The sequence below is a fragment of the Cyrtonyx montezumae genome, unplaced genomic scaffold (genome assembly GCF_038088225.1).
Source record: "Cyrtonyx montezumae isolate F1298 unplaced genomic scaffold, pur_monq_1.0 scaffold_15, whole genome shotgun sequence".
Lineage (NCBI taxonomy): Eukaryota > Metazoa > Chordata > Aves > Galliformes > Odontophoridae > Cyrtonyx > Cyrtonyx montezumae.
The window spans coordinates 3,674,542-3,689,581 of record NW_027071881.1 but is presented as its reverse complement, the minus strand read 5'-3'; the positions used below and the strand labels follow the sequence as shown (position 1 = coordinate 3,689,581).

The 15,040-nt window shown below is 38.7% G+C and overlaps 1 protein-coding gene across 3 annotated transcripts in view; it reads right to left on the bottom strand.

Annotated features, from left to right (window-relative positions):
- Positions 1-15,040, bottom strand: part of ZZEF1 (zinc finger ZZ-type and EF-hand domain containing 1) — a 54,304-nt gene that overhangs the window by 19,621 nt on the left and 19,643 nt on the right. For all 3 annotated transcript variants that reach the window (XM_065731725.1, XM_065731726.1, XM_065731724.1), the window contains exons 19-38: positions 14,855-15,014; positions 14,183-14,304; positions 13,986-14,096; positions 13,359-13,525; positions 12,600-12,681; positions 11,785-11,986; positions 10,284-10,432; positions 9,767-10,007; positions 8,358-8,437; positions 7,371-7,464; positions 6,321-6,834; positions 5,486-5,650; positions 4,772-4,891; positions 4,054-4,215; positions 3,582-3,711; positions 3,183-3,321; positions 2,802-2,967; positions 1,971-2,233; positions 759-931; positions 59-212 (exon numbers count right to left, since the gene is read on the bottom strand). In XM_065731725.1, coding sequence (XP_065587797.1) covers positions 59-212; positions 759-931; positions 1,971-2,233; positions 2,802-2,967; positions 3,183-3,321; positions 3,582-3,711; positions 4,054-4,215; positions 4,772-4,891; positions 5,486-5,650; positions 6,321-6,834; positions 7,371-7,464; positions 8,358-8,437; positions 9,767-10,007; positions 10,284-10,432; positions 11,785-11,986; positions 12,600-12,681; positions 13,359-13,525; positions 13,986-14,096; positions 14,183-14,304; positions 14,855-15,014 — 3,394 coding nt within the window. The remainder of the gene's footprint in view (positions 1-58; positions 213-758; positions 932-1,970; positions 2,234-2,801; positions 2,968-3,182; positions 3,322-3,581; positions 3,712-4,053; positions 4,216-4,771; positions 4,892-5,485; positions 5,651-6,320; positions 6,835-7,370; positions 7,465-8,357; positions 8,438-9,766; positions 10,008-10,283; positions 10,433-11,784; positions 11,987-12,599; positions 12,682-13,358; positions 13,526-13,985; positions 14,097-14,182; positions 14,305-14,854; positions 15,015-15,040) is intronic.

The following is a 15,040-nucleotide window of genomic DNA, read 5'->3' as shown; positions in this document are numbered from 1 at the left end:
GTTTACTTTGCATATGGATGGGTGTTTCCATTACAGAGGAAAGGAGAAGATCTTTTACCTGTTGGAGTAACATTATCTTCCAGGGACAACTCTGAATCTTGTCTCAAATCAGCTTCCTTCACAGAGACAGCTTTATGATCACTTTCACTTCCATGTTTTTGTACTTTATCCCCTGCAGGAGCCTGGATTTCATGGTGAGTGTCTCTTTGCCCCTAAAAATAAAACAAAGGTACTGGAAGATCAAAACAAAATTTAATACCTGCATTAACACCATGGAAAGGGATAGCAAGTAATCTGCACTTGACAAACATCTTTCCTAGGATACCAAAACCTTGCATTGGTTAACAATTTCTGGATATATACACGTCTTAAGAACACATATTCAGTGGCTACATTTCCCTATTCTGCTTGTACCTCTGTGCATAAGGTTATTACACTGCCATAGCTTTATACACCATGTAAAGCTGGAGATGTCTTTTTTCATATCTACATAGTGCTAATTTGAGGGGGACTGCAATCCTTTCAGAAATGTCCTTTGCCCCTTTCCTCCAACATTTTTGTGAATCAAGATTTCATCGGCTGGATTTAATTAATAACACACCAAGCAACCATTCTCTCCCTGCTCCCCCCCAATTTTTAAGTACAAATGAAATTGTTACTCTCCATCACTGCAGTTACATATCCAGAATAGGACATTTCACTTCTGAAAGTCACACAGCTAATTAATATCAGGGCTTCTGCACACAATGAGTACTTACATTATTATGCATAAAAGAGCCTGTGCTTGGTTTCTCATCTTTCCCCTTCCCTGCTTTATCACCAATATGGCTTTTTGGAGCACCATCTGTGGGAGGACTGACTGCAGCAGTGTCATTCTCTGAGAAGGATTCACCTTCTGGCAACATGCAGAGGAGAGCTAAATTTTTCAGACCTGAAAGCAGAGAAGTTACAAACCCCATTTAGCTTTTGAGTGGCAAGATGGGCAAAATGCAGAACTGAAACATATTGAAACAGAACTGTAAACTTCTCCTCACACTTACTTTCAGAATACTGTTGAGTACAACTCCACCAAAAAGATGTTTTCCACCACGTTCCCTTACTTTTGTACAGACACTTAATAATTCTGTGGTGAACAGGTGGTGATGTTTTTTGCCTCATGAAGATGCCATCAGGGCAGAAGTTCTGATTAATATTTAAAAGAATCAGGGCTACCTTCCAGCAGCATGAGTTATATAAAGCAAACTTCATTTTAAATGTCTGATCAGTTAAATACTTGTACAATAAAACTACATTAAAAACAGATGAATTAATGAGTGTGCATAAGTGTGTGGTGATGGTATTTCAGCTATACTAGGGCTGTTAAAAAAATGCCAATAGATCTATTTTAAATTGTGTGTAAGATTTTGGATAAACTCTACACAGATCTTTAGCATATCACAGATAAGTATCCGGAAGTAGTTCACAGAAGTCCTCAGTTCCAGACCAAGGGGCATCATCCCCAGTAACTTACTAGAAATAAGATTAAAAAATTGTTGCAAATGAATGAGGAACAAAAAGCATTTTGCAGCAAGTTGTTTGCTTTCCTTCAAATCCTTCAACTGTCAGGATCACATCAGTAACAGAACATGAAGCTATGCTGATCTGTTCACAACATCCATAACAAAGAATATAAAAGGAAAAAAAACCCCAAAAAATAAAAACTCAAGGAGTTGCCAAAATGTCTTTGGTATTTATTTAAGCAGGAAATTAATTTTCTTAAGCACCTATTAATTTTAAGCACCTATTTTTTCATGTTTTCAGTGACCCTGAATGACACTATTCTGCCTTTGCTTTCTGCATAAACAATTATTTTCAGTGAAGTACACAGTAGCTTCCCCTTTCCTTTGGAAACTTCAAACTGAGCCATCACAGACTTTTCTGATGCTTGCTAGAAGCCATTGTTTCAGCGAGGGAGGAGCTGACTCACTCACCTTTTCCTTGCTGTGCTTTCATCAGACAGTCTCCTATGAGCTGTATGCACTGATGTTGTAGAACTCTGGCGTGACTAAGGACCTGGGAATCTAGTTTCTCTCCTTCTACTTCCTCCCCATTTGCCAGATCCGCGCTGTAGAGAGTCAAAGCTGCAAATAACAGCCAGGAATAGTTGTGGACATACGGTTGGATGAGTCTCTGTCGGTCACTGATTCGAATCGTCACCATTGGATACACTGTGATGCTGTGAGTAGGCAAGTGACTGAAAGAAAAATTGATGATATATTGAAGTTTGACATGCAGACGCATTCTTGACAACCAATGTAGTGACATTAAATACCTCCACAGGAAGCTATGAAAAACTCAACACATCCCACAGTTTAAAATTGTAGACCTTTAAGAGCTGTAAACTGTGGAACCACTGAAACAAAGCGTAGTTTAACAGAACTTGAGTTGCCCCAAGAGCTCCTGCTCTACAAATACACCTTGTGAAGATATGTGGTGTCAAAACATGGAAAGCTATGTTCCAAACCACGGCACTGTATTTGTTCCCCCATCCAGGGAGGCTAACTCTCCCTCTTCAGCTTTCACAGACATGGCCAGAAAAGGGTTGCAATTCTGTTGCTTCAGAGCTTAGGGCTGGTTTGCAAACTACAAAACTTTTGTTGAACTGGTCCTACATTTGCTATATTTCACTGAAGGACATCAATTAAACGTTCCAATGTCAGACACAAACTGGTAGGAAGTGATACTAGAATGACTGACCGTACTAAGTTGCTAATTATCACTTTTCTGGGAAGTGGGAGGAAAAAAAATGCCACATTTAATACCTGTCAGAGTATTTCTTAGCAGAATAACATCCATAGCAAAGGTCAAAGTCATCACACACATTGCAGTTCATTCTCCGACCTATGATGACTCCTTGGCAGTGGTCACAGGCATACTCCATGTTAACCATTTCATGGTCATCCTCATGTCCTTCAGGTTTAACTCCACCTACAGAAAAAGCTCTTAAGAATTCTCTGAAAATTTTTCTTTGATAAAGGATTTCTTAATTTCAAGTTCACATTCAGATTAGGAAAAGAAAAGCCTAATGCTTCTAAAACATTCAAAAGAAAAATCTTCTATTAAATAACACAAAATGAAAAGAGGCTGCTTTGCCTTCAACTACAGAGTTCTAAGGGAGCTTTTTAAAAAAAAAGGATTCTTACCAAGAAAGCAAGTTTTACATAAATCCATGTCATTGCACTGCAGACAGCGGTAGCGATGCCACGGTGCAATTTCATCACAGCCATCACAGGATATGTCCACATTTAACAAGTCACAGTAACGAGCAACAAACATATGCATCTAGGGGAATAAAGGGACATGGATTACTTATTATGTTCTGAGAAAGCACTTCCTAGGCAGAAAGCAGAACACAAAGCAAACAAAGAAAGCCAACAGCAATGGGGATCTCTTCATCATTTCAGACCTCTGAAGGCCTACAGGCAACCAGGGATCCAACTCGTGACAAATCAATTTAAGCCAGATGCCTTTCTCTCCTTTATGCTTTTAAAAGCCTCCTAGTTTATTCGTTCTACAAATAAATAAGCAAATCATGAGGTCACCTTTCTCTGCTTCTCTGGGTCAGCTTGAGCAATCTTTTCATACCAGCTCTCGAACATTATGTCCTGGCATTCATCCATCCACTCACAGTTTTGCTTGTAGTCTGCAATTTCATCTTCTTCGCTCCATTGACTAAAAGAAATGCAAGCTCAAAATTAAATTTGAACACAAGTAGGCTTGGGATAGGTTCAGTTTGTTTCTTTTAAACCAAAGTGCTACAAGTGAAAAAGAAAACCAAAACAGTATTGTGAGAATTTCACTTCACTGGATTAATAAATGACTACATAGACACTTCTTCCTTGCCTCTATGACAAATTCTTAAAATACTTCAGCACTAGCCACATTTTGCCATACTCAATAGTTAATACTTTTACTGCTCGCTCCAACACCCAGTTCAGGAATCTTTCTTGGTAAAAAAAAAACATGATATGAATTAATTAATACCATGTAAAGGTTGCATTCTTCCTGACTCACCAGATCACACTATCATGAATACTTATGTTTTCCTGTGATGTTGTCATAAGGAGCTGTGGTAACTGAATCTCAACAAAGAAGGAAAGATCACTTGGTTCCCAACTCATATCCAAAAGGTGAAGGAGAGCTGTCTGCACACAGGATAAGGCAGGAAGTAATGATCTAAAATCAAAACGAGACAACAAAACATGACACCTCTACCCTAAAGTTTGCCACTTCCATGTGATACTGGACAAAGGATTTGGAAGACATTAACTGGGAAATGGATGCTATATTCAATAATTCTTGTTCCTCAATGACAGTTGGCTATAAAACCCAACATTTCTAATGGAAGTATTACCAAAACATAAGCTTATGAAGCGAGAGTGTGGATGAAGAATTACGATACTTCTTGTGGCATCAATCTTGCCAACATATTCTGCAGTAACTTTGTTATTTCTAGTATTTTATTCCTGAGCTTCAGAAACACATGGCTAAATTATAACTACAAAATGCCATAATAAGCCAAAGTTTTAACACCATAAACCTATTTCGCGTTCATGCTCAGTATTCATAAGAACGTGATTTTGCATTTTTATCCACAAGATCAAAATTCCTCATTTAGTTTTATAAGTAAAGCACGATTTATTTTGCATTAAGGCATTAAACAACAAATGAGAAGAGATAAGGAAAATAAGAAAAAAAAATTCACATTACTTAGGTGAGAAATGTGCTGTACCTGTCATTAATGGCACTAAATCCCTTCACAGAGTTTACAAGGAACAATACAAGCTGATAGTAGGACTCCCGAATCTCCTTGTGCAGTTCAGCACCACAGCCTTCCAAGTTTCCAAAGTAGCTAGAAATTGAAGGGGCAGTTTAGTACCCTAGAATTCATTGTCACATCTTATGAGCGTGATTCATCCATCCTGAAGAATTAAGCAATACTTTCAACTCTTGCTGCACATGGAAAGGATGCCAGCATTGTTTAAAAGGCAGTCTGGCACTTTCAAAGGAAAGTAACAGAACCCTATACCAGTACCCAGCCCAGAATAGTAGGTTAGATTGCTACTGCTTTACTGGATGTGAAAGAAAACAAGTTGACGAGAATTTAAATAATAACCAGACCCCACAATCATTTTGTTTGCTGTGATCTGGTTAGAAATGTAAAGATGTATATTATATATATATTGATATTCAAACCATGATTCAACCACATGATACCTACTGACTTGAGTAATTCCAGCCGAGTCCCACTTGAAAATAATTATTCATTTTTGTAATAAAATGTGCACGATATGCACAGTAGGGTAAAAGCTAATCTGCATATCACATTTTAAACACCCATATGAATAATGAGCAACAACAGTTTACTGGTTTCAGCATAGGTGACTGTAAGAACACAAGAGCTCCAACATACCACGTGGCTGAGACTTGACTAGTAACTACTCACTTTGTGAAATCTTTCTGACAGGCCAGAAGTTCTAAAAGGAAAAGCACACAGGGTGGATGAAAACAGTGGGGCTGTCCAAGTGAATCCAGGCACCGGCGGATTGTCTTGAGCACTTCCAAAATATTCTGTGCTTGAGATTTTCTCAAAGCAAGAACCCTTAAAACACTAGAGAAAACCAACAACAACAACAAATGAATGAGGTTTTCAGAACATCCTGCTTAAGATAAGACAAAAAAAAAAGTCACAGTTCAAGAAATTAGTGTCCATATTTTAAACTCCATTTCAGCAGCCTTATATTACTGTAGTGACTCATATAACCGAAGTATTAATACAGTTTAATATCAGTTAGAGTGAATGATGAAGCTTCAAATGGAATCCAGCACTTCCTGCACTGATTCAAATTTAGAGACCATAATGGATCCCAGAAGTATCTTTCAATTTACACTCTCAGAATGCTATGTAATTTAATGAAAGGTGCAGCTAGTTTAGATTTCGTTCTCTACTGATAGACTGTATCTTCCTTGTTTGCATATAGGAAGCAAAATACCTCTGAGAAACAGATTACAGGAAGAAATATAAGTAGTAGTCATGTAATTGTTCTTCACATTCTAGATGCTCTACATGACAGAAATGAACCAAAGGAAATACTGCTTTCTACAAGCCTCTACGTGGTTGGAGACAATTGAGGTTCGATACATAAATCTGAAAAACTGTTTAAGTACAATCTTCTTCTCTTCCATTTTGCCTTGCAGCTAAATTGTGTTTCATTCTAGCTGAAGAGGTGTGAAGACAAGTTTTAGCATTTTATAACTGACAACGTTTACAACCTGCTCACCTTTCATGGGAAAGTGATTGATCCTTAATAAAGTCCAATATGTTTTTCAATATAGGATATTTCTCCTTCAGAGTAGGCACAGCTCTTGGCTCTTCCATTGATCTAAAAGACAGCAGCCTTAGTCTTCCACGGCTGAACTGAGACTTTCGTGTAGGAGTGGAAGGAGGTGATGATACATCTTCTTGCTGTGAAGCTGTATTTTCAGAAGGCTTACTATGAAACGCAGATGCCTCTTCAGTTTGGAGAGGGTCTGGGATTTGTTTAGTCTTAGTGTTAGACTGTGTTGATGGCTCCCCCTCTACTGAAACAGAACGAGTTACTCCACTGGAAGACGAGTATGCTGCCTGGAAGTCTGTTTCCACAACAGAACTTTTTCTTTGGTTTTTATCAATGACATACTGGTGAACATTGTCACCATCTTGGGCTTCCAAGCTGTCTGAAGTTGAGCCTTTCGTCTTCACTCTCACAGGCAAAAAATTCAGTAACAGAAGGCTCTTCTGCATACAAAGTTTTGCTGCAGGACAGAAAATGAGAGTTGAAGTAATGACAACAGAGCACCAAACTTGTTACCTTTTTATTTTTTATTTTTTTAGGAGGACGTGATTTATCTTGTTTCTTCTGAGTCAAGAGAGACAGAAAATGGTGTTTTTTCTTAGCATATTGATTATGATGCTAATAGTTATGTAATACTAGATTTCCAAATGCTAACTGCACAAAGCATACAATAGACAATATGAATGCATTCTAATAACAATCAGCTGTTATTGTCATGGCATTAGATGTAGTAATGACTTTTTACAAAAGATAGATGACTGTAAGTTCAGAACCAGGTGATCTAAGTGATGAGGCACTCCCTATACAACTTCCTATTTTCTGAAAAGAAAACGCAACCTCAGCTCACATAGCTTACACTGATTTATCTCCTAAATAATTAAAAAGAAACCCAAGTCACTAACTTACTTCTTACAGAAATGTAATTACCAAGATTTTCAAGGTTATTTTTTATTAAACCACCTGGAACACTCAAGCACTTGGAAAGGCACCACTTACCAAGAGTTTCTGGGTTCACCTCACTCGCTTCTGTGCTCTGCTTCTCCTCAGTATCATTCCCCCTACCCATCAGGGATTTCTGTTTCATTTCCAACTGCAGACAGGATGTTACAATAGTTAAAACATGACTCTTCCTATACGTCTATACAGCAAGGCACTATGAAGATTGCATTGCATTAAAGGCATTTACTCTCAGGAGCAGATGATGTTATTTACTATTCTCCAATACAGAACAAAACAGACTATAAGAGCAGCACCTAAGCTGTTAGAGCAGGTAACAGCCTTGTACCAAGATGCTCAGTTTGTAAGCTGCAGCCCTTCCCTGTCACACTGTCCCTTCCCTGTGCACTTAAATGGGCAACAGACTTAAATCATCTGTTCTCAAAGGCCACACAGCTGTTAACATTTAGAACCTCCTGCAGACTACTGAAATCCAAAAAGTTTGGCTCTGTGCAGTGGCAGGTGATGACGCAGACACCTCTCACCAGGTTGTGAGCTGCTGACACGAGCTCTTGACATGAGCCTTATGTTTTAGAGGAACACTGTGTGCAAAGAACATATCCTGAACTGCAGCCAGTTACTTGCTTGTCAAAGATGCAATTATTTCCTTCTCTGTAAGGGCTGCAGAATGGTGAGAATGATGTTTAAGACGTTTATTTCTACGCTGTATCTTCAAAGATCTCTTACTGCTATGCAAGAACCTTCCTAATTACCAACACACAAACCTGCTAAAACAAAGATAACTGATTCTGAGTGCAATTCAGTGTTCACTCATGCTCAAACATCTGGAGTTGAGAGAAGGAGAGGAATGTAGGAATGTATTTAAATATTTAAGTCCAAAGCTTAGGAAAGTCTACACGTTCTTCCTATGTGAATACTTGACCTAGAATCTCATAGAAAACACAGCTCCACACTACTCCGTAACAGTGCACTGCAATATATTGAAGGTTAAACAACATTAATAGATATCCTCCTGAGTGATCTTACCATCCAGATTCTAATTGAATCAGCCAGGGAATATACTTGTGCAAACTCATCACTCAAAGGCACCTTGCCTCCACTGTTGACTGGAAACGAGAGAAAGAAGAATCCTGTTTATTTACAGCTCAATTCTTACATAACTTGACTACTTAACTAGAAAGTTATGCTAGAGCTTTTGTCTCTTAGTCAATATCTGGAATTATGCCTGTAAGGAAAATAACAAATAAAACCTGCCAACCTTCCTGCACCTTGAATACATTAACTGCAAATATCTCTGTCAAGGTGCAAAGTTAAATTACAAATATCTTTCTCATCTCTTCCAAAATGGATGCCTGCATTCACAGAAAATGAAAACCTCATCCTTTATATGCAAATATTACTAATGCAAACTGATAATGAGAACAAGCAAAGCTGCTTGGTATTAATTACAAATATCTGTACAGCTTCATCATTTTCTTCCTCCCTTTTTTTTTTATTGCTATGGATTTCTGGAATAGACTTTCAAGATCAGTTTACAAAAATTAAATGTGACATAATAGTTTCCATAAAAACTAGCCTGATTACTACTATGGAGAAAGAGATGTTCCTGCTAAGGGTCTTCTTTCTCCAATTTACCAACTTCTACTAGATTTTTCCCCATTCTTTACATACTAACTGTCCATACTTGACACGGCACATCTCAGCCTGGGTCCTGAAACTGGTCTGCCCCAGCAAGGCCAGGACAGATGGACCTACTGACAGCAAGACAGACACCTTACTCACTCACTAAAATGAGTTACCTGAGTTACCAGTTTTCAGTCTTACTCAGAAAATTATATCAACTGTCAGACAGAGAAAATGACCAAAGGCAGTAACCACTTTGATCATCATTTTATCTACTAAAATATAAAAACTGTAATAAAGTATGCTCTACAAGTTACAAGCAATATATTTCCCTTTATTTAAAATATGTAAAGGCATACCCTGTTTTGAGGATGCCAAAGTAAATTTCCAGAGTATGACTTAATGGGAGGTAATTCACACCTCCCCAACAACCAAGGCTTAAAAATCTGTGCAAGTTGATGCTAGTTTTTCAGAAAATATACCAGGAGATAAAAAATGATTTAAGAACTGCTGATTACTGGGAGGCAAACAGAGGAGATCACTACTCTCTCAATGTACCTTTATAATCAGGCTTAATCAGTGGTTTTGAATGGCTATTAATATTTGGACTCAGTTCTAAAGACAAAAAAACATATATTAATAAAACACAAGCTCTTTAGATAAGGCTTACTTAATCTGCCTAAAAGATGTCTTCTTTGTACAGGACAAAACATCTTTATAAAAGATCTCTCATTAAACTGATTTTTTTCAAAGTTTATAACCTGAATGAAGAGACAGCCTTCAATATTAAGGTAGTCTAATGTTAGAGTTACCATATTTCTGAAGCTTCTCATACAAAGCTGGAGTGAGATACACCAAAGCAGCAAATGTTGAGTTCACAGCTTGATCAACAGCAGAACCAGCAACTATATCCGTCCTTGGGGTCTGTTTTCTACATGTCTGTACAAGTCCCTTGAAAAGTTCAGATTTTTGCCCACTGAAATCCTGGGCAGGATCTGATTTGGCAAAGTCGAGCAGAAAGTTACGGCAGTCATCTTGGTGAGAGGTCCTAGCCTGAAAAGAATGTTAGAACACATTCATTGTAATGCAGCCTGAAAAGTTGTGGCAGCCTGTTTCTACAGTACCTAATTGGCACTGTAACTACTGCCAGTTGGAAACTAACAAAAGGGCACAGAACAACAGTTTCTCTCCTTGATATTTAAAACACCCAGTGCAAACAAACATTGCATGGGCTCTTTATGCTGTTGTGCTTTCTTGTTTAAGTTCAGAGGAAGCCGTGTGATACATAAAGATTTAAAGCCAATAAAACAAAAGCAGTGACCTAAGTACCTCTTTTTTATCTCGGTGTCCTCTGCTGGTTTCACTGGCTCCTGGCTCTGCCTCAGGACACATCTGATGCCTGAAGACAGGTTTCCACAATGGAGAATTAAGAACTGATGTTACTTTCAAAGGGGCCAAATCTGCTTCACTACCTAGTTCTGTAAGAAATTCAGAACAGACACTTCAGTTACTAAGCACTTTTGTTCACTTTTATGAACTAACGAACATAATACATGTTTAACATCCGCAGGATTAAAAAAAATAATCAAATGACTGAACAAGTAATTGAACATTCTCCACCTTCCATTTCTCTAATATGGTGCAGAAAAAGGTGTTATCTCTCTACAATGACAGCATCAGTACCTTGCACTGCAGTGACAGTATCCCACATTATGAATGGACTTCAACATTTTTGCTCTACTTACAAGGATAGAAATCTACCAATTTCCAAAATAGTTTAAGAGGTTTTTTTCTTCTCCTACTGCATATGTGTAATAATTTGCTAGATGCAAGCACGCTCATAATACAAAGGAATAAAATAGTCCATGGCAAGAACAAATCAATTAGTTCTCTAAGTTCACAAGTAAGCACACACCTGGTAAGCAATGACTACTTGATCGCAGCAGAACTCTTTAACCATGTTTCATTTCTTCAAAATGTTAAAATAACTCAGATTTTGGAAGCTAGCTAGAAATGCTCTGGTTTTGAAATGAAAGAATAAACAGCTACATCTATTTTTAGTTACGGCATCCATCTCATATCTTGTTATCTTACAATCATAGAACCATTAAGGTTGGAAAAGACCACAAAGATTAAGTCCAACCCCAGCCATACCACTGACCATGTCCCTTTGTGCCGCATCTCCACGTTCCCAGAATGCCTTCAGGGAGAGTGACTCTACCACCTCCCTGTGCAGCCTGTGCCACTGCATCATTACTCTTTCTGAGTAGAAATTTTTCCCAATATCCGATCTGAACCTCCTGCAGTGCAACTTAAAGCCATCACCTCTCATAATATCACAGCCACACGGATCAGAGGCCAAACCCCACACTGCCACAACCTCCTTTCAGAGAGCAGGAAGGTCTCCCTAAGCCTTCTCCAGACTGAACAATCCCAGTTCCCTCAGCCATCCCCTGTCAGATTTGTGCTCCAGACTCTTCACAGCTCCACTGCTCTCCTCTGGGCACATTCCAGTGTCCTTCTTGTAGTGAAGGGCCCAACACAATACTTGAGGCATGGCCCTGCCAGTGGCTCAAACACCAAGTATGCTCTACTTCTGGAGTAAGTCAAACTTAGTTTGTGAATTCAAATTGAAACCAATGCCAGATGTTCACATTAAGCACTTTTAATCACCGAAATTTCTGTTCTGTGCTCTGTAGTTGTTTTTTTTCCCAGTGTTCTGGCTCCATCTTACCTCCACCCATGTGCTGAACCACAGCACTAGGAAAAAACTGTAGAAGGAAAGGCACCGTATGGCACCACAGCTTCAGGAGCTACGATGTGCACTCACCTCGTAGGGATTTCAGGGCCATGCTTCGGGAAGCCAAGCGCCCCATCAGCCGGCACACTAGAAGCTGTAAATCCAAGCCCCAAGAAACAGCGACATCGGGGAGGCCGTAAGCAGTGACGGTGAACTTGTAGCCCCACTCATTATTACTGCTGTCAGAGTGAAAGAGAAACTGCAGCCGTGGGCCAGCCTTAAAGGTCACTTTCTACAGAGCAACAAAACAGTCATTTTGCCAAATGTACATGACAGGAAGACGTATCAGGGTAATGAATTTCCTTCAGCAACTGCGGTTTTTCAATATTGTTTTCCGCATAATGGATTTAATTTCCCCACCACATGAATAAGAAACCCATAGCATAAGCCAGTAAGACTTCTTAATATCTTAGTATGAGATTTTACAGCTGACCAAGCTTTTGAAGTTGATGCCATAAAACAATACAGAAGCATCTCAGTAGATGTCATCAGAGAAAGGGAGTAGCCACAGGAAGCATCAAGCTCATCTCATGACGCTAAAAATGGCAAGGGCAGAGTGCCAAAGGACAAATTTTACCCATGTAGTTAACTGCAATTAAATATGATTATTACTTTCAATTACGATGAATTGCTCCTTTGATTACAGGAAGAAACCAGGATTCTTTACTCATTCACTCCTTTACTTGCATCATGACAAAATTTCTTCCCCACTCTTACCCCCATCATTGAGGGGAACTAATCACACACAAGCAGACATGATTTCAGACAACAGCTTTTCCATGAGAATCATAAGAATTTCCAAAGATATGATCTATCATCTGGTTCAGAATTTTAAAGGTGCTCACCTTGGGCCACTTCTCAGTGCCAACCTTTGTATCATAACGAGTTTTTGCACCCCTGGCGTCAGTAAACTCCAGGTAATCATACCTGTGAAAATTACAATTGGTTACTTCCAAATTTACTTTGTAAATTCTTGGGGAAAACATTTACTTCTGGATTTTCACAAGTCCATCACCTCGAGTCCACGTATCCCACCACACCTTTCAGAAGTACAGTTCCATTGCCTCATGTGACTGCTAGGGAGTTTATTTCGTGCTTCAGTGCAATAGTTTCAGCAGACACAGACTTGCTCTCCTGTAGAGCTTTCCCAACCCTTCAGAATCAGTAATGGGTACCAATTTCAATATCTGGCATATGTCTTAAGACAACAGTTACCTGGTATGTTACAAAAAATAAATATTCCAAAAAACCAAAAATATAAACAGAAACAAAGCAGTTATGCCTAAAGATGGTGAAATAAATGCCACCATTAGAAATTGTATAAGTTGTAGTGGTCACTGCAACACTGCAAGATAGATCAAAGCAAACAAGCTGCATTCATACAAACAGCTCGCCTGCTCAGTTGTGAGGAGAGGTGCCTTTCAGCATGAGATTAAGATGTTCAGAATAACACTGTATGGTAAACAGGACAACAAAGAAACGGAAACTGCATTCTTGGAGCAAAAGTATTCCTTGCACAGTGGAACATGACTTCACCCTCTGAAAATACAAATTGGAATCCTCATACAGCTATTAGAATTCAACACTGCACAAGATTAAATTACCTCCTTTCAGTTTCACATTTTTCATCAAATTCCACCTCAAAGTAAGTTGCCCCATGGCACAGGAAGACTGAGACCTCATGGCAATTATTTTCATAGTTATGGGGAGATTCAACTGTCCATGTTCGCAGTACAACAGGCTGTTCCTGCTGCCAGCTTTCAATTTCCATCTGTATAGTGAAAATGTAAAACATTAAAAAAAGAAAGCCACACCAGATTGTGTCTATACATTCCAATTGCCAGATGTAGACACAGCCTCCATATCAGGAGAGGTACTTCCAATTCTTCATAAATCATTGGACTTTCCACTACTTGTAAATGTTTTCCATGTCCTTTCAAAATTCACAGCAACAGACCTGAGCTTCCTACACCTTTACAATTTTCCTTTGTTTCACTGTACATTTTGTGTGTGTGTGTGTGTGTGTGTGTGTTGTAAAGCACTGCCTAATTCTGTGGTACAATTAAACAGCATTTATGCACAGATACTCTAAAATAAGCATTAAGAAAAAAAGTCACTTTTAGAACATCCAGAAGAATTGACAGGAGTTCCAGTCAAGCAAAATGTTCAACAGCATGAACAAAATTCGGAAGAAGCAGATGCTCACAGGTTGGAACTGTGTCTTTACTTACCTTGTGAGGCTCACTACAAAGCTTTTTCAGTGGTTCTACCAAAGTGCTGAATTCCTGTAGCAGAGTACAATATGGAATGTCTAAAGTGCAAAAATCCAACAAGAAGATGACCTAGAAGAAAACACAGCTGTCATTAAAAAGCACCTAACAATAGCCACACTACCCAGGTACAGTGCAAAACTCCAATGTTCACTCACCAGCTGACGAGTTGCCATAGCAAACACAGAATTGCTTATTTTTTCTACTATCATTTTGCCACTATACTGGGATAAAAGTGACTCCAAAATCATTCTGATATTTGTCAGGAACTGGCCCACATCTAGAGTTAGAAGAAAAAAAAAGAAACACAAATAACATAAACAAGAAGTAATTTTACATTAAATTGCAGACATCACATCTCCATTAAATACTTGGCCCAATTAATTATTCCATAGTATAATGCTGCACTAGAATAAAGATAATTCTGAAAGATGCTGTAGCAGAACACTTCAGTAATTCCTTTCTACTTGCTATCACAAACATCCAGGAAAATACAGACTACAACAAAGGAGCTTATGAAAATAAGGGATACATAAAAAAGCCAGTGTTCAAATGAATGTCTCTGCAAGTTGTTTTTCTTCTTTTTTCCTTGGCTTAGTCCTCAAATGTACTGGAATGTTTTCTGGAGATTCTTCCAACTTCAAATTATCAGCACACTCAAAATCCTTCAACGTATCATAGGCACATCACCACATCGTATTGCCTAAAAAATCCTTCCATGAGAGGTTTCAGGCAACTGCTGGTGACTCCTTCCTATGTTATTTATTATATCACATCGAAGAGTTCTGTATTATGCCACCTTCAACTCTGTATTCAACCCCAACACTTACAGTTTTTTAGTATTTCTACGGCAAGATCCTTGGCTGAGTTATCACTACCCTTAAGCTGCAGGTAGCACCATGAAAGGAGGCTTCCCTGAACAGACCAGAACAGGGAAGACAGGACTGTGCCACTCTCTTGCTGAGCAACATCCAGCATCATCATCTCACACTGAAAAATAACAGAACAAAAGGGTA